We start from the raw sequence: 20,182 nt of genomic DNA on the forward strand, positions 1-20,182 counted from the left end.
GTGAGGCCAACAGTTCAGCTGGAAACTCAATGAATGACTAAGGAGTATGCTGCCTTAGACTGCATATAGTGACGCTAGAGCAGTCAGTCAGAGGAGAGATGGCTAGCTAGTTCCCCTGTCAATCGAACTTTGTGGTGACATAGCCATAAATGACAGAAGTTGATTTATGCTCATCATTTATATTTTCTAGTCATCTAGGCATTTTTTTCTGGAAAAGTCATCCTGTTTTAATTAGGGGAAATTGCTGTTATTTTAATTACATAAGTATATGGATCGGAAAGGTTTAGAGGGATGCAGGCCAAACACAGGCAAATGGCACTAGCTTAGGTGGACCATTTGAATTATTCTATTTCTTGTCTTTTCCTGAAGAAAGGCTATTGACATTTTCAATTATGAGCACCAACTTCCTGTGGTGAGTTTAACAGGCAATCTGTGTGCAAATCCCGTCAGTTCGTAAAAGGAGCTAGGGATAAGAACAAGTTGTTGTTTACGTGTTGCAAACAGCAGAGTGGAATGAATCGACCAGTAAATCAGCATACATCTTTATCCCCTGAATTTACTTCCAATAATGATATGTCTTCACGTTTCTCACTTGTATACATCAATGATGTTGCTTTCACACATGCAGCAAATTTCTCTTTGTAAGCTATTGATATTTAGCTGTAAGCTCTATTACTTCTCACCTGTACACCCACCTCCTTGAAGACGAACTGCATGTCTGACATCAAGTCATTGATCTCAAATGTCCTCCAGCAGAACACTGAGAAGCTCTTGCTTCTGTCCTGAAGTATCAAGTCTGTTGTTTTTGTCATTAACTCCACAACCCTCAATAATCACTTGTTCTGGCTGTCCCAATCCTTGCAAAAATTTAGGATCATCTTTGTTGCAGAACTGAGCTATAATCCTGCATCCAATCCATTGCCAAAATCACTTTTTCATTTTCATGACATTGCCTGCTGCTGCCACTATTTCCCTTCCCCTATATTGCAACTCTGAAGCATGCTTTTGTCACCACCAGGCATGAAATCTTGCCAGTTGGTCTTCCTTCACTTTCCAGTCTGTTTCAAAGAGTCCTTACCTTTTCACCCATTAGTCCTATCCCTTGATGACCCCATGTTGGCTTTGTGTACCCAAACTCGCCTCAGTCCTGCTCTCTGCATCTGTTCTCCCTCATCATTTCTCTGGGGAAAGTTTTTAAAGAAAAAGGTTCCAAAAACGCATCACCTTGACAAATCATCAAGATGGTGAAAGTGCTGACTCTTAGGTGAGTCAGAAAGTAATATTTGGGTACACAGTAAGTAATTTGAAGCATGCAATATGGTAGGTATGGCATGCTTGGGAGGACGTTTGATTTTAAGTGAATTGTTCCCAAACATTCCATATGTTAGTTTTCCTCCTCTCAAATCTGAGCCATTTGTATAATGAAGAATGGAGATGATTGCTATAATTAATTAACACCCCCCATTATCATTATATCGTGTGGTATGAGAATGGTATGAAGAGAACCAGTTGAACCTCATTCTTTAGTAGTCCAGCAATTATCTTTGTTCATAAATTTTTGTCTACCTATCCACCACCTCTTCCCCAGCTTCCCTTTAGCTTAACCTGAATTATATTGATACATCACGTGTAATTACTTCGAGCAGGATAAAAATAAGAGATCTCTTTGGCTCAATAGTTGACAAATGGACTTCTTTTGGGTTCTAATTGTGTTCTTTCTTGTTTAAAAGAATGTGTATAATTTGTGCTTAATTTATGTTTTTCTTGTGCTGCTTATATGATGCTATGTGCTTGTGATGTTGCTGCAAGAAAGTTTTTCATTGCACCTGTACACATGCACATGAAAATAAACTTGACTATGACTTTGACTTTGTGAATTTTTGTTGAAGGGTGAGAAAGCTACACTTTTCATAGTTTTATTCATGTGTTTTTAACTTTTTTTAAAAAAGCTAATGGCATGAAGTTACACCATGAGTGCCGGATTAATGCACTGTTAAAGAGAGATGAAGTCAATAACATTTTTATTTAAAGAACAATTGTCTAACCATGGTCTCGATGCCAAATTTGAATGACTTTCTTAACAGCAACAACAATACAAATGTTACCTTTTGTCCTTAAGATCAGAAGGAATTTTACAGGGGAATGTTTGAACATCCAAATCAGGACAGGTGTCAGCCACTCGACCCCTGAATCTCTCTCCGTCAATCAATAGGATCATGGCTGATCCGACTAACCTAAACTCTGCATTCCTGCCTAGCCATGGTAACGATTCACTGTTTTTCTTACCCAGGTATCCATCTAATTCTACCTTACAAATACTCTCACTCTGCTTCTACTGCCCTTTGAGGAAGAGGTACAAAGACTGGCATCCATCTGAGAGAAAAATCCTTGTCTCTGTTAAATATACCCCTTATTTATGTTGATGTGAACTCAGGAAAAGATAAAGTGGTGGTTAAAGAGATGAGGTGAAATGAATTAATTAACATTAGTCACTGCAACCTGTACATAACTGAATAAATACATATTCTGGTTGAATACATTTTTATACTAATTTCCTTGTGTTTTTTATCTGCAATAGCAGTTTAATGAACCAGTTTTCATTCCTAAATACAAGCACTAGTTAAGAACTGTTCTCTCACCATTTCGACAGATGGGTATAGTTGATTTACTCCTCCCCAGTATTTTCTTTTTTGATGGCAATTACTTTGTGGAGCTCTTGTGGATAAAATTTGAACCTTGTAACATTTCAGCAACCAGACATCAGGTGTTGGTTGACTTTAACCAGGATTGTTGAGAATGTTCTCTAGAGTTTGAGGACAGAAACTAGCCCCGTGGTCTGCTGTGTTAGTGCTGGCTATCAAGTGCTCATTTATACTAATCCCATTTCCCACCACTTGGCCAAAAGCCATCTATGCCACAGTGACTCAGGTGCTTATCTGCATACTTAAATCTTGTGATGGTACCTGCCATCTCCAGCCCTTTGGCAGTGCATTTCAGACTTTAACCACCCTCTGGGTGAGAAGATTCTCCAACAAATCCCCTATAAATCTTATACTCCCATGCCCTCTGGCTTTAGATACCTTAGCTAAGGGGAAGGTTTCTCATCATCAACTATCTACGCTCGGAATTTTGTGCATCACAGTCAGGTCTCCCCCTTAGTGTTCTCCACTCCAAGGAAAACAAACCCAGCCTATCTATTTCTTCTCCTGGCTGAAATGGTCCATTCAAGGCAATATCCTGGTGAATCTCCTCTGCTCTCTCTCCAATACAATCACATCTTTCCTGTTGAATGATGACCAGCACTGCACAGAATGCTATGGCCTAATTAATATTTTATATGGTTGTACTGTAGCCTCCCTGTTCTTGTATTCCATGCCCCAGCTAGTGAAAGCGTGCGTCCCATATGCCTCCTTAGGTGCCTATTCTGCTGCTGCTGTTGAGGATCATTTGACAGGTCCCTCTGTTCCCCAAAATTTCCAAGGATCCTGCCATTCATCATGTATGTCCTAGTCTTACTAGTTATCTGAAAATGCATCACTTCACGTTTTTCAAGATTAAATTTCATCTGCCTCTGCTCTGCTTACAGAATTATATTGACAAGATGGTAAGATGGCCAAAGATGACTCTCCTCACTGTCAACAACACCACTGACTTTCACGTCACTTACAAATCATACCTTCTACATTCACATCCAAATTGTTAACATTCCAGCACCAATCTTGTAGCAGATTACCGGACACAGACTTCCAATTACGAAAATGACTCACAACTTTCTGTCTCCTCTCTCAAATTTCAGATCTGATTTGCTAAATTGCCTTGAATCCCAGGGCATCTTACCCTTTCTATCAGTTTCTTGTGTGGAACTTTGTAAAAGACCTTGTCAAGGGCCTTGCTAAAACCTTTGTTGATTACATCAATCACACTCCCCTCATCAGCACACTTAGTTACCTCCTTGAAAAATTCAGTCAAATTAGTCAGACAGGATCTCCCATATTAAGTATCCTTCAGCCACTACCTCACCAAGTGCAGATTAATCCTGTTCCTCAGAACTTTTCAACAACTTCCCAATACTGATGTTACACTCGGTGACCTGTAAGTGTTGGCTTATCTCTGCTACTCTTGAATAAGGGTAATGCATTCACTGTCCACCAGTTATCTGGTACCTCACTTGTGGCCAGAGAAAATTTTTGTCAGAACCCCAGCAACTTCCTCCCATAGCAGCTGGCAATAAACCTCATCAGGCCCTGGGAATTTATCCACCTTTAAGACCACTAAGACATCTAATGCCTCCACCTTGTCAAAAATAATTTGTTCTAGAATTCTACCATCCCCTCCCTGGATTCTCCAACTACAATCTCCTTCTATTTAGTGAATTCAGATGAGAAGTATGAATTAGGATATAGAACATTACAGGATGGTACAGGCCCTTCGGCCCATGATGTTGTGCCAACAGTTTATCCTGCTCGAAGATCTATCTAACCCTTCCCTCCCACATCGCCTTCCATTTTGCTGTTATTCATGTGGCCACTTAAGAGCCTCTTAAAATGGCCCTAATGTATCTGCCCCCAAAACCTCTTCCGGCAGTGTGTTCCACACACCCACCACTCTGTGTAAAGAAAAAAAACTTGCCTCTGACATCCCCCCCCCCCCCCCCCCAACCTATACCTTACTCCAATCACCTTATGATTATGTCCCCTCGTGTCAGCCATTTTCGCCCTGGGAAAAAGTCTCTGACTGTCCACTCGATCTATGTCTCTTATCATCTTTTACACCTCTATCAAGTTACCTCATCCTCCTTCGCTCCAAAGAGAAAAGCCCCAGCTCGCTCAACCTATCTACGTAAGACATGCTCTCCAAATGAGGCAGCATCCTGGTAGATCTCCTCTACACCTTTTCTAAAGCTTTCACATCCTCCTTATAATGAGGTGACCAGAACTGAACACAATATTCCCAAGTGTTGTCTAACCAGAGTTCTATAGAGCTGCAACATTACCTTACGGCTCTTGAACTCAATCCCCCTACTAATGAAGGCCAACACACCATATGCCTCCTTAACAACCCTATCGACCTGTACAGCAACCTTGAGGAATCTATGGAAGTGGACCCCAAGATCGCTCTGTTCCTCCGTACTGCTAAGAGCCCTGCCATTAACCTTGTATTCTGCCTTCAAATTCAAGACCTCAGTATATCCTCCGGCTCCACATGATTATTGCCATTTATGAGCCTTGCTCTTTTCTTGATTAATCTCTTATCCTTAATGTATTTATAAAATGCCTTGGTATTTTCCCTGATCTTGTCTAGCAGTGCTTTGTTGTGCCCCCTCTTCTCCTTCCTGATTACTTTTATAAATAGTCCCCTAACACTTTCTATACCCCTGCAGGAACTCTCCCAATTTCAGTTCTCTACAGATGCTGTAAGCTACCTCTTTTTTTTATATATATCTAACCCTCATTATCCCTTAATATCCAAGGTTCCTTGGACTTGGTCTTATCTTTCACCTTTATGGGAATGTCATGGCTCTGAACACTCACTAATTTATTTTTGAATGATTCCCACTGGTCATCTATAGATTTATTCACAGGCAGTTGCTCTCAGTCCAGTGTCACCATGTCCTATCAGAATGAAATCAGCCTTCCCCCAATTCTGAACCATGATTTTCAATCCATCCTAGTTCTATTCTTTGACTACCTTAAAACTTAGAGTTGTGGTCACAATCTCTGAAATGCTGTCCCTCTGATACTCCCACCACTTGCTTGGCTCCATTCTGTAAAGATTAGGTTCAGTACTGTCCCTTCTTTAGTTGGACTATCTACAAAATGGCTCAAAAAGCTCTCCTGGGGACACTTTAATAATTCCCTGCCCTCTAAGTCTTTCACACAAATGTGATCCCAGTTAATATTGGGGAAGTTGAAATCTCCTACTGCTATTACCCTTCCATTTTTTTTGCAATTCCCTGTGATTTGCCTCTTCTATCACCTGCTGATTTGTTTGGAAGCCTCAAGTACATTCACAGTGAAGTGATCACCCCCTTTTTGTTTCGGTATCTGCACTTTTTGTGTGTGTGTGTGTGTGTGTGTGTGTATATATCTATATATATATATATATATATATATTTCCGTAAGCTCTCCCGCCCCTCAATCCCCAATAAAATATAAATAATCCATTTGTTGTGGAGGTTGAACATCTGCATTTAGGTGAGGGTTGGGGATACAGAAATTTTTTCTGCGATTTATTGGGGTTGCTGGGGTTTGTGTGCTGTGATGTGTGTGAAATCATCCAGTGATGTTTTCTTTTGATCTGTCATCCACTACTCACTGCAAATATTGACGAGGGTAATAAGAGTTTATGATTCGCGTCTTGGTCGAGCAGGCTGCTCAACACATAACGCTTGGACTTGGTGAAGAATGGCCTCAAGTAGTTGGGGAAGGAGTGGGAAAGAGAGCACGGAAGTCTCTTGTACTTTTATGAACATAAAAAGAAGCAGGGTTAAATCATTTAATACCTCCATTCAATAAAGGTCGGCTAATTGTTTACCTTGGTGTCAGTTTCCCACTAACCTCATACACCTTGATTTCTCTTGAGATCCAGACAGTGGTGGAGCCTCTGTAGCCTGCTTTTGTGGAGAATTCCAGAGGTTCACTACTTTCTGGATGAAGACAACAGAGGGAAATCTTGAAATACGAAACAGTAACTAATGATGAGTAATCAATAAAGAGAAATGAAAAGAATTGGAGTGAGCAAAAACTGAAAATATCAAGTATGTCACAGGCAAAGTGTTTAATTCATCTCCTCCCTTCTCATTTCTTGTCATCTCATTCTTGAAGGCCTGACTTCTTGAGACTGTGATGTCCAAGCCAGGGAAACATCATCCCCTTCTGCCTGTGGTGACCTGTTTGAGTTGTGTGTGTTTCATGATTTTACTGAACTGCCACAGCAGATACTCTAAAACACAGTACTTCTCCATGCTTTCATATTATCATTCTGTACAATCTATCAGTTCCCACCATGATAACTGGACTTGGTGAAATGCATGAGGTAAGAGAGTTTAGTTAATAAATCGCAGAAAAAATTTCTGTATCCCCAACCCTCACCTAAATGCAGATGTTCAACCTCCACAACAAATGGATTATTTATACTTTATTGGGGATTGAGGGGCGGGAGAGCTTACGGAAATATATGTATGTATGTGTGTATGTATATATATATATATATATATATATATAAAAAAGCACATGAACTGCTGGAGATCTGAATTAAGAATAGGAAATGCTGGAGACACTCGGTAGGTCAGACTGCATCTGTGGGAATGGAAACAGAGTTAATATTTCAGGTTGAAGACCCTTTGTTGGAACCTGCTGAGTTATTTCTTTCTCTTTTCACAGGTATTACCTGTCCTGAGTGTTTCCAGCATAAGAGGGAGTTTATGCCTTGTTTATTTAGGGTTTTGAATCCTTGAAGAGAGAGTGCCTCAAATTTCCAATAGAGTAGTGAAATTTAAGAACTGGATGCCTGATGATCTATCTATATATGGAACACGCCTCCTCTTTCTATGTTTAGAACATTGGTTTCGCACTTCCTCAGTACTCGGCTTCAAGTCCCTGAGAACAAAGGCATGAAGCAGGCCTTCTAGCTGTCAAGATGGTTAACTTTTCTGTCACAATTGTGCATTGGCAGTTTGGGTATATGCTGAGGGTAAATTTCTGACCAATACAAATGCATTATGTCAAATGTCTTTAATTTGGATAAGGCTAGGAATGTAAAGTTAGAAAATAATCGGTGAAGTTTGTGCAATTTTTTTTGTAGTTTTGCAGAACAAGTTTTCCATGAAACTGTCCAGGGCACTAGGGGGAGGAGATTTATTTAACAATTTGCTTGATATCTTCAGTTCTTGCTTGCTCTGATTCTTTTCTTTTCTTTTCTCTTTATTGATTACTTATTATTAATTACCATTTTGTACTGTGCAGTTTAGAGATTTCACTCTGTTGTCTTCATTTCCTTTCATAGAACCTCAGGAATTTTTTTTTGAGGTACCTCCTTTACCTTGTCCATGTGATCATATGGTTGTTTGGGGGAGCAGATAATACTATAGCTGAATTTGACCTTTGAAGGGTCATTGAAAGCTGATTAGAAAGAACCCTGGATGAATCTCTCTCTATCCATGCTGCCCTGCTCTATCAACAGGTTAAAGACACTGAAGCTAATTACATTCCTTTCGCTATGCTGTCTGTCTGCTGGAGCAGAGAAGGAACAGCATTCGCCTCTTGTAATGCAGGGACCTAAGTGGGTCTGATCCTGAAGTTACCATGGAAAATCAGTAGTGTACATCAGCAGGCAAAGCAACAAAGTAGGACTTCAGCCAGAGTGAAGTATCCTTCTGAAGATGGGCAGAGGCCAAACCAGGAATTAAACATAAGATTCAAATATTGTGCAATAAGTCAGAGATAGGGAGAGGTGGAGGCGCCAGAGGGGGGGAGGCAGAAAAAGCTTAAAAATTAATTTTTAATCTCCAATGCTGGTTAAATTCTGAAGGAATGAAGCTCCACTTTTTATATATTAAAAAAAAAATTAACTTTTTTGGGTGCCATGCAGTTTGTTTGACAGTAATTATGACTATGTCACTTAAAAATAAAGGTATGCCTCTCTGCATAAACCCAAAGCTTTCCTGCCTATTTTATTGGATAAGTACAAGGTTTTCATGCTCTTCCATTGATTTTGGTGTAGAATCTATCAGCAAGATAATGGTGTAGGTTGTGCAGTCTGTGGAGGATAACCTAGAAAGTAACTTCCAAATTTAATTCTGTATGCGGGATTCTGAAAGTGATTCTGATTTACTCCACTATGACCGTGCTCACAGTCATCCTTTCTATAATTCAAGATGCAAAATCTGGGCTTTTATTGCTCTAATTGCTGCTTCTAATTGCTGACAAATCCTTTGGGGTTTTATGCTTTGAGATTCAGGTGGAACTTCTTTACAAAAAAGATTTATTTTTGAATAAAAATCAGAAACAGATGCTGGATAAAAACAGAAAATGCTGGAAGCACTCAGTGAGTTGGATAGCATCTGTGGAAAGAGAAATGGTTAAAGTTTCAGGTCCGGGACCTGAAATGTTAACTTCAGAAAAAGTTTCTACTAAAAACTAATTTATTTTCCCTTCTTTTCCAGTTCTGTCTGAGGGTCCCAGACCAGAATTGTTGACCGTTTCTCTTTCCAAATATGTCACCTGACTTACTGAGTGTTTCCAGCATTTACTGTTTTATTTTGGTTATGAATAGTTGAACATTCTTTCAAATATTACCTTCAACTCTTATTAATATCCTGTCTTGGATATCTTGGCCATTTGAAGTAGTTATTTGTTTTTAATAATGATCAGTGTTGTACACTATATATTTGCGCTCTCGTGAGAGCTGACAGTTCTCTTTCTGACTATTTTCAACTTCTCCTTTCACTCTTCTCCCTGAGTTTTGGAATCACTTTGCTCCACCTCTATGGAACCTGTCATATTCATTGCTCTTCTCCCCAGCCTCAGTGAAAATGTTAAGGGTGTGGAAAATGCTTTGCATGTTAAGGGCATTATAACTTGCAGCTGATGAATTTCAAGATTTACTTGGAAGCCCACTTTACGCCTTTGTATTTACAAGTCATAAATGTCCTTGGAAATCAAGCACAGACAAACTTCTCTTTTAGTAATTTCTTTGCCTGTAAGGAGAATTGTAAATGGTTGTGGACAGTGCATTTATCCCTATGCTCACACGTTGTAAGGAACCAGCACTAGAATGCAGATGGACTGCATGTAACTGAGTATTGGGCAGAATCTAAAGTCGAAAGAAACTGAGTTAACTGTTTTGGGTGAATGACTTTTCTTCTGAACAGCTCCAGGTGGATTTTGATCAAAGTTCTGTTCAAGTGAAGTACCATTTTTATTTTAAATTCCCAGAATTTCCAGTTTTATGCTTTTCAATTGAAGTTCCTTGTGTGTTAACCCTGCATTGAGATTATTTTCTGGAATAAACTTCCTACTTCCCAGTAAAACTGTCCTCATAGTCTCTGAAATCTTTACTTGATGCCCTCCATGATTTGGGCCAATGCTGCCACACATTCATTTTTGATGGGTTTTTAATCATCAAGTTTTCAACTGAGGTAGGTTCAAAGGTCTTAAAAGATAGCAGGACGAGAAGTACAGAGCCACAATAGTCTATCCAGAGTTATCTGTGAGCCTGGAGCTGCAGCTTTAGCAGGACTTCTAACATGTTATGATTCTATGAGTGATCAAAGTTCCCCTCCCAGTAGAATTTCTCTCTGTCTCGGAAGTAGTTGGAGAGTTGAGAGTCATCTGGGGAATATAGTTGGCTTAATGCTGAACTTTTCTGTTCGTGTGAGAATCCTTGGCTCAGATTTTCATCTTAACTTGACTGGGTTACTGTAAAGATTCCTTTTTTTACTTGCATTCCTAATTCTGGTGCTTTTAGCTTCTGACCTCTTCTGCAGTCCCTCCCATCTTACAGCCTGTTTGCTTTTCATGTGCTGTCACTTCTGCCTCCGCTCTCCTCAACCTGTGAACAAGCTGCAGTGAAGAAGTGGGCTATTCAGCCCACCATGTCTGTGCCAGCTCTCTACCAGAGCAACTCACTAATTCCAATCCTGGTTCCTTCTCCATAGCCTTGCAGACTTTTCCTCACCGTTTATTTAACCAATTACATGACAAAACCTGCCACCACCACATCTGCAGGCAGTGCATTCTATATTTGTAAACCTGTTTTTCCTCGTATCACTCTTATTTATACATCTGTCATCTCTGGTTCTTGACCCCCTTTCACCAATGTGAACAGCCTTCCACTATCCACCTTGTCCAGACCCCACATCATTTTATATACTTCTGTCAGATCTCTCCTCAGCCACCTTTTCTGTAAAGTAAACAGCCCTGGTCTCTCCAATCTACCCTTGTAACTGCAGTCCTTTATCCCAGAAACCATTCTCATAAATCTCTGGGCCATGTCCAGTGCCTTCACATCCTTGCTTTAAAAAGACGACTAGAATTACACACAGTAGAGGCCAGATCGCTGATCGTAAAGGTTCTGCATGACTTCCCTGTTTTTATCACACTCCGATAAAGCCCAGAATTGCGTTTGCCCTGTTAACCACTTTCTCAACCTGTCCTGCCACCTTCAATGACTTGTGTGCCCATATCCTTGGGACCCTCTGCTCTTGCATGCCAAGAACAGCATCCTTTTCTCCACATTAAAGCTTCATCTGTCATGTCTGTATCCATCCTATCTATTTATATCTTGCTGCAGTTTATCACTACTCTCTTCATTGTTCGCAATGCTGAAGTTTTTGTCTGTCATCTGCAAATTTAGAAATTGCAGCTTGCTCTCCCAAGACCATGTCATTCATATGGATCAAAAAAGCAAAGTAATAGTCCCTGGGGAACACCACTATTTACCTTTTCTCCTGAGAAATAACTATTCATTACATCCCTCTGATCTAACTTAGTCAAAATCATATCCATGTTATCAATGTCTCTTTAAGTCCATGCTGCTTAGCCTATTCTGAGGCACCTTCTGGAAGTCCATATATACATCACTGCACCTATTCATCAATTCTATCTGTTACCTCATTTTTAAAAAATTCCATCAAATTGAACACAATTTTCCCTTAATAAATTCATGTTACCTTGTCTTAATCAATTTTCCTCCAGGTACTTATTAATTCAACCCCAGATCGTATCACCAAAAGCTTTCCCATCACTAAGCTTAAAGTGATTGGCCTGTAGTTGCTGGGCTTGTCCTTGCTCCCTGTTTTGAAGATAGGAGTAACATTTTTCCAGACTCCTGTCCTCTGGCACCATCCTTGTATGCAAAGAGCAGTGAAAGATTATAATCAGTATACTGGCGATTTCCTCCTGTCCGTCTCTCAAAGTTCTAAGATGCATCCCATCTGCTTCTGGTGACGTACCTATTTTAAGTCCAGTCTACTCTTCTAATACCTTCATGCTGTCAACTTTTAACAAATCTAGGGTTTCAACTATCCTTATTTTTTAGTTTAGAAGCAACCTATTCCTTGTTGGAAACAGATGAAGAGCACTTATTTAAAATGCTGCCCTCAGCACCCATGTGCAAAGTCTAATTTTTGTCCTGCTTCTCCATGAACCACCTTAAGAAATGTTTTGGATTTTTTTTATATATGTTGGCAGCTAATCTTTTCTCATAAGCTTTCTTTGCTCTCTTATTTTTGTTTTCATTTCCCTCTGATTCATTTCTAATCAGCCCAATTCTTACAACCAGAAGCTTAACATAAGCAACCTTTTTTGTATTAACTTTCTTTAACTCTTTTTGTCATCCAGTGAGCTCTGGGTTTGGTTCTTCATTTGCTCTTCGTGGGAATGGAGCTCAGCCTTCCCTGAACAATCACTTATTTAAAGGCAACCCATTGTTCTGCTACAGTTTTGCTTGTCAACTTCAGGTTCCAATTTTCTGGCCCTGATCGACTCTCATCCCATTGAAATTGACCTTCCTCCAAATAATCATATTTACCTTGGATTGCTCCTTCTTGCTTTTCATATAGCTAACCTAAATCCTGTTCACTACCTCTTAAATGTTCCCCAAACGAAACATTGTGCTCTTGACTCGTGTCATTCCCTACTACTGGATGTAGCAATCCCTCATTCCTTGTTGGACCAGAAATATAGTTCTCTAGTAACATCCTGGACTCACTTAAGAGCCAAGAGTAAAGAGTTTCTAAACTCTATTACTATCCCAGTTTACATAACTGAAGTCCCCCATTATAACTGTCCTATGGTTTTGGCACTTTTCTATGTTCTCCCAGTTTATTTGCACCTTTATATCTGTCCCACTCATTGTCCTATAGAATATGCTCAGCAGTGGAATGTTCCTTCTACTATTTCTTAGCTCTAACCTTACAGATTCTGCCTTTGACCCTTCTGCATGATCCTCCCTCTGCAGCACTATAAAATACTCTTTAATCAATACTGCTACCCTTCCACCTCACTTTCCTTCCCTATCATTCCTGAACACCCTGTATCCAGGAATAGTTAATGCCCAGTCCTGCCCATTTCTGAGCCAAATTTCTGTTGTTGCCACCACATCATATTCCAATGGGGCCATCTATGCCTGTTCCCTGACCTTATTTACTGCAGTTTGCATAATATCATGCATGCTGAATTGTATCATTTCCATTTTCACTGACTACCTTAAAATCCTTATGCTGACTTAATCCAGTCTGAACTGTCTTCCCCATTTCTTTCTGCTTTTTTGCCTTTAATTTCATCTTATCATCTTTCCTGACTGACTCTATTTACTGGTGCACTCTTATGTTTGTATGCTCTGCCTTTTCCAGAAACACTCTGGCTGCCGTTGTCCTGTATGATTGCCCTTTCCTTCCTGAATATCCCCCTCACTGTAATCTCTACCTTCTGTTTCTAGCTTTGCGTTTTTCCCTTTGATTCCACCCTCTGGCTCCCAACCACTTACCAAACTCCCCTCTGGTTGGCTATTGTGGCCGTGGTGGTTAGAGGTTAACAAGTTAGCTGGCCAATTAGCAATGGACTTCTGACTGCAGTTAATTTGACTTTCTGTTGACTCTAAATCTCTGTCAATGATCTTTTGTGGTATCTGTTTTGGCTCGTTGCATTCTCTGCCCCCTTCCTGCCACAATCACTTTGGTGAGTTTATTGTTCACTTCTCTAAACTACCACTGTTTTCACATCCGAAGATTTCCTCCATAGCACGTTATTTTTAAGATGGCTTAGAATCAGAAGTAGACTATTCAACCCTTGGTCCTGTCTGCCATTTAATTTGATCTTGGCAAATTGGCACTCTAGCACCACTTGCCAACTGCTTTCCCTGCTTTTGATACCCTTATCGACAGTCTTTGATCTCTGTCCCAAAGTTTCAATTATTCCTGCATCCACGGTTTTTTTTGGAGGGGGTAGCAGAGAAATTCTATTCTATTTGCCTTTATGTGGACATGGTGGTTCCTGATTTTCATCCCCTTTTTTTTAAATGTCTAATTTAAAGATCACATTTCCTGGCTCTTTATTTCTCCTTTCAAGGATTGTTTTTGTATCAATTCTGTTGAATTCTTTCCAAACACTTTGACTAGCCTGGGGAATTCAAACCATTAGTTATGGCCTCGCAAATTAGCCATCTAATCACTGGTAAATTTTGGTGAATCTGCATAGTGCTCTGCCCTTCTTAAGATGTGACAACCAAAACCTGAATCAAGTACTCCTGATGCGCTTTGATCAAAGCACTGTACAAGTGAAGGATAATGGACACCCTGAAAGAGATATAAAAGGCACTATATAAAATGCAAGTTTTCTTTATTTCCAACCCTTTTAGAAACCACTAGCATTCCACTTAATTGGTAATGTGCCACAGAATCTGTACATTCTTGCTAAAGTTTCTGTTGGCCTTGATGCAGATATTTGCCTGGAAGGGCTTTGATGTATTTCTACAATCTTTCTTTTCAAGCCAACTTCTTCTTGTTCTTACAAGTGTGTTGATATCCTGCTGGGGTTCCATAAGCGGTGGGCACCATGTGTAACCTTGAGAATCCTTATTCTATGTGATTCTTGACAGATGCTTTTCAATCAAAGAGAGAATTCTATTCAGCATTAGTTGTGACTTATATTTTCTCTCATTTTCTTCTGATGTAGAAAGAGACCAGAGGCCATTCAGTCTCTTATGCTGGTTCTTAGAGCCATTCCATTAGTCCCATACTCCTCCTTCTTTCCCTGTAACCTATTCTCTCCAATGTGCCCATCAAATCTCCAAAATTCTCCTATTACCTACCTGTACTAGAGACAATTTACAGTAGCCAATTAACCAGCCAACATGCATTTGGGATGTGAGAGGAAACTGGAGCATTCGAAGGAAACCCATGCTGTCGCAGGAAGAATGCACAAACTCCATGCAGATAACACTGGAGGTCAGGGTGGGTGGAAATGTGTGAAAGTAGCACTAACTACCGCACCATGTCCATGTAGCACTTCCCTAAGGAGATGTGTCAAGTACATACACATTGCAGTTAGTCCAGATAATTAAAATCTTAAGTATATTTTGTTGCCACCCCTCCCCCCCCCCCCTTTTCCACTCTTTGGAAATATTTCACAAAATGCACTTGTTAAGAAACGTCTATTGATTGTGTAGGTTGGAATGACTTGAGTGCTGAGGCAGAGATTAAGCTCTCAGTAAGTACTTATTCTATATTGTGTTCAACAATGATCTAATGCGATATGATTTTTGAAAATTCAGAAAAAAATAATGTTCTATGACTGATCTGACATTTCTGAGCATCTTGGGATTTTCCTCTCTCCTCTCCCAAAAGTGCTTTGATAGACACGGCCTGTGGTCCCTGCTCCTCTGCACTTAACCGAACAAGCTGACTCTTCATCCCTGGGAATTGAGAAGCAAGCATAGTGAGGCCTTGCCCTTGCTCTGAAGGCAAGGCTGGGGGCAGAACTTCACCTCCAGTCAAAACAGGGAAGCTTTTCTAACAGCTTTTAAATGTCACTGATAGTGAGAGCTGATTACGAACTCTTGTTGAAGTTGTTGAAAATAATTGAACTCATCGAAACATATCTTAGTAATAAAGTAAAATTGGCCTATAACCATTAAAAACATTTAAAAAAATTAACAGAGAAACAGAATCTGCTGATGCTGGAAATCTGAAAAACACAAAATGCAGGAAATCCATCTGATACTGCCTGACCTGCTGAGTGTTTCCAAAAAAATAACTAAGTTTTATATTGAAAGTGTGGAGTTTACAGTAATTTTCTGTAGTTGGTAGTTTGTGGTTTATATGGTGCAGTGTTAAAATTTTCTACTTTGTATTGTACCCTGTCTTATTGCAGTCCAACATTTTTTCCAAGCTGCTTCATTTGTCTATTATCTGCACTCATTTGCTTTGTGTTCAGCCAACAAATCTGGAATTAAAGCTAGGCTCGGTAATAATAACCATAAAACTATGGGATTGTGTTTAAAAACCCATCTGGTTCATGAATGGTCTTGGAAGGAAATCCTTACTTTGGCTGATACGGAACTCCTGATCCCTCATGTAGTTTGCTCCTAACCATGTGCTCAGTTCGGCAGCAATTTAGAGATGGAAAATAAGTGACCTATGACATCCGTATCTTGTGAACAAATAAAGAAATAGCACTGTAAAGTTTGAAATGAGCAGTCAATTAGTTGTCTATTTATACAAGGTGATATCAGTTATGTTGAAATCCAAAAACCAGCATGAAGCTGAAATTGGCAGGCATTTTACTTGAGGGATTTCAGAGACTGACTGGAAATGTATGTGGTGCAAATGTATTTTTTCAACTCCTTCAAGGAACCCGTAGCTGTTACAGAGTTAACAAGCTGACTCATAACTTTGAAGTTGGCCCAGAACTTGAAACTACAGTGATTACTGTAATAGACACAAGTTTGCTGTCTCTAATGGAAAGAATATTGATGTTAAGTTGTTGACTTCTCATGTGAAACTTTGTGTACAGTATTATACCTTGCTTTATCTTGTTACTTGTAGTTTGTTTATTATGGGAGATTGATGGCATTCTAGATCTCTTTTGAGGACTTCCCTGTCATGTTGTTTGCAGCCTATTCGTCTGGCTAGAACGTAGAACATGGAACAGAACAGCACAGGAAAAGGCCTCCCTGCCCACAATGTCTGTGCTGACCTTGATGCCAATCCAAAGTAATCCCATCTGCCTGTACATGGTTTATATCCCTCCATTCCCTGCATGTTCATCTGCCTGTCTTAAATGCCTCTTAAACATTACTATTGTATCTGCTCCCACCACTTCCCCTACCAGTGCATTCCAGTCACCTACTACTTTCTGTGTAAAAGAAAGGGAAAATAAAATGCTGTGTAAATCTCCTTTAAACTTCCCCCTCACAGCTTAAAGCTATGCCCTCTAGTATTTGACATTTCTACCCTAGGGAAAAAAGGACTCTATCTACCCTATCTATGTTCCTCATAATTTTAAATAATTCCTTCAGGATGCCCCATCAGCCTCTGACCCTCCAAAGAAAACAATCCAAGTTTATGCAACCTCTCCCTATAGCTAATAATCTCTAATCCAAGCAACATCCTGGTGAATCTCTTCTGCACATCTTTCCTGTAATGCGGCAACCAGAACTGCACACAATACTCCAAATGTGGCCTAACCAAAGTTTTATACAGCTGCAACATGACTATCCCTAATAAGCCCATGCTTTAGCAGATGTGAGTAGATCCTATCCCTAAGAATCTTCTCCAATAATTTCCCCTGATGTAAGGCTCAGCAGACTATAATTTCCTGGCTTGCCTCTTGCCTTTTTTAAACAGAGAAACAACATTTGCTAAGCAAGGAATGTACTGTTGCTTCATCTCAGCAAGGGCTTTTGAGCCTGTGGTAAAGCTGTCTGGGATAGTTGGTCTTTTCAATATGCAAGGTATCTAAATAAGTTCACGTAAGCATTCCATGATAAGTGTTACCCAAGTATGAGGATGAGAACTATTAGCCCCACCATCAAATTTATGGCACTGAAGAAGGTAAATCAGGATAGTGTCCATGCCAATCCAAATAAAAATGGTCTATCCAGTCCTTCTCCACTGCTCTTGGTCCTTCAGGTTGGAGCACATTAAGAACCCATTAAACTGCTACATGAGTTTCATGGAGGTCTTTGCCGCTACCATCCTATCAGCCAGTGAGTTGCAGAATTCCATCACTGAGTGAAAAAAGTTTTCAACTTCCCCTTTCAACAATTATCTTAAATTATTGCCCCTAGTTATTGTCCACTCAACAGTTCTTTTGATGTACTCAATCCCTACATTGGCAAAATCAAGACCAACATCTGGGATGAGGTTTTACTGTAGAATGGGAGGAGTCCCACGATGTTGCTTCTTTACAGCAGAGATATTAAACCCTTTTGTTTTTTTTTTAGGGTCTTTCTCAATGCAATTTAACTGCCATATTTGTTAACAGTAAACACACTTCAAGAACAACTGTAGATTCCTGAGGATACAAAAAATCCTCTATAATTTTATATGATACTGGAGTGGATGCATTTTAAAAAAAAGTGGAACTAACTTGTAGGTTATAGAATACAGAGTTATAATAAGGTCTGGTTTTAGAATTCTGCTGCTAACCAATTTATTTTAATAATCAGAGATTGTATATGAGAACTAGGTGTGTTTTTGCATAGAGTTTTTAATCACTAGTTATACATTGAAAAGCTCATGCTATCACAATTATCTTTTTACATCCCCATTTGTCTCCAACTATAGTTCCTTACTGAAAAGGAGAAACGTCAACCTCTCGCACTTTCCTATTTGTGACTGCCCTCAAAACCCATTGTTGGCTGATGTGTTCAGTAAGTAAACCTTCTTGACTTGACTTCGGTGGATGCACAGTTCCCATGGCTTTCCAGTTCTCTTCGTAAATACTTTTATTCAAAACTCAGACATTTGCACCTGTAAATAGTATTTTGCTGTCTTTTGTTTTTCTTCCCCCACCCCCACCCCCACCCCCACCCCCACCCCCACCCCCACCTGGCAATTTGAGGGTTGATATGAGACAATTTATTGTGATGGGTGTAATTATGTCTGGGAATCTAGTGATTGGAGGCATCCTTTTCCTCCCCAACCCTACCTATGGCATTTGGTTTTCCTGATGTGTCCTCCTCTACATTGGCAAGACCAAGTGCAGACTGGGCAACAAGTTTGCAGAGCACTCGCTCTTTCTCCTCAGTGAACATCCCGAGCTCCCAGTTTCTCATTCCCGCACTAACCTGTCCATCCTTAGCCTACCCCACTTCCAGCTGGGGCCCAACTCAATAGAAGAACAACACCTCATGTTCTGCCTGGGTAGTCTGCAGCCCAATGGTATGAACATTGAATTTTCCAATTTTGGGTAACCCTTACCTTCTGTGTTCCCCTAACCCCCCACCTCTCTCCTTCCAATCCACTTTCAGTCTTCCCATTTTTATTCCATTATTCCATTTTCTACCCCGCCTCAGCCACCCATTTTCATCCCCTTCCCATTCCTGGTTCCATCCATTCATTTACCCACACACTTCACCAACAGTGTTCCATCTGCCCTTCAACTCCCCCTTAATGGTTCCTATTATGTCCTTCCTTACTTATCAGATTCCAGCACTTTCAGCCTTTGTGTCCTTGCTCATTACCCTCCGGCCTCTGTCTCCACCTTTACCTTCCCCTCCTCCCACCTGGCTCCAGCTGCCTCTTTCTTTTCCCTTGTCTGCTTCCACCTATCACTCATCTGTCTCTCATTCCCAACTCCACCCTTAACTCTCCCCCACTTGGCTCTCCTGCCAGTCATTCCTCACCTTTCCTCGGTCCACCTATCATCTACCGGCCCCTGCCTCGCACCTCCTCCTGTCTTTATCTGGCTATCTTCCCTCTCATGAACTGTCATGACCTGAAATGTCGACAATTCCTTTCTCCCCACAGCTGCTGCTCAACCTGCTGAGTTTCTCCAGCAGTTTGTTTTTTGATCCTATTCCTCTGTGTAATTTTTAAAATTCCTGCCCCACAAGTGGATGACTGAACAACAGTTGCTGAAACAATAGTGGTGGCTCTGTAGTTGATATTTTTCCACTGTTAGTTTGAGAGAATTGATAGTAGAATACAAGTATGCCATTTTCATAGCTATGTACAATGGTGACTGGGTGATGTACAAGGTTAATGAACTGGTGTGGATTCTCTAGTACAGTTTTGTTTAAATTCGGGACGCATTGATGCGAATGTGACTTCTCTCACCACTCATTATACAGCTTCACAACCCAGGGTTTCCTGCATATTGATCTTAAATTAACAATCTGACTGGGGAGGATTAAGTTTGTTTGAGGTATGTTTGGAGGTTGCTGGTTCAAAATTGAGATTTGAATACAAAGAGCATTTTCTTTTGCTTTGTTAAAAATCTGAATCCTTTTAAATATTGTATGACCAGTATTGGGAGAAATAATTACAGTCTCCAGAGTTATCATCTTTTAATTCAGTTTTATAATTTCACCAAAATTTCACGGTATTTTAAGAATGTGCCCCGTCCTGACCTTTATGGTTACAGGAATCTGTGGTTACCTTTTTAATTTAATTCCATTATGTAGTGCATTTGTGATTTCCAATTTACACTTTAATGGACAATTCTCTTTGCTTGGA

General features: G+C 40.1%; 1 protein-coding gene across 4 annotated transcripts in view; it reads left to right on the forward strand.

Annotated features, from left to right (window-relative positions):
• The window catches only part of arap2 (ArfGAP with RhoGAP domain, ankyrin repeat and PH domain 2), a 286,956-nt gene that overhangs the window by 51,569 nt on the left and 215,205 nt on the right, over window positions 1–20,182 (forward strand). For all 4 annotated transcript variants that reach the window (XM_052039500.1, XM_052039491.1, XM_052039508.1 and 1 more), the window contains one exon: window positions 18,290–18,375. In XM_052039500.1, the coding sequence (XP_051895460.1) occupies window positions 18,290–18,375 (86 nt within the window). The remainder of the gene's footprint in view (window positions 1–18,289; window positions 18,376–20,182) is intronic.

Source organism: Pristis pectinata, chromosome 2, assembly GCF_009764475.1.
Source record: "Pristis pectinata isolate sPriPec2 chromosome 2, sPriPec2.1.pri, whole genome shotgun sequence".
NCBI lineage: Eukaryota > Metazoa > Chordata > Chondrichthyes > Rhinopristiformes > Pristidae > Pristis > Pristis pectinata.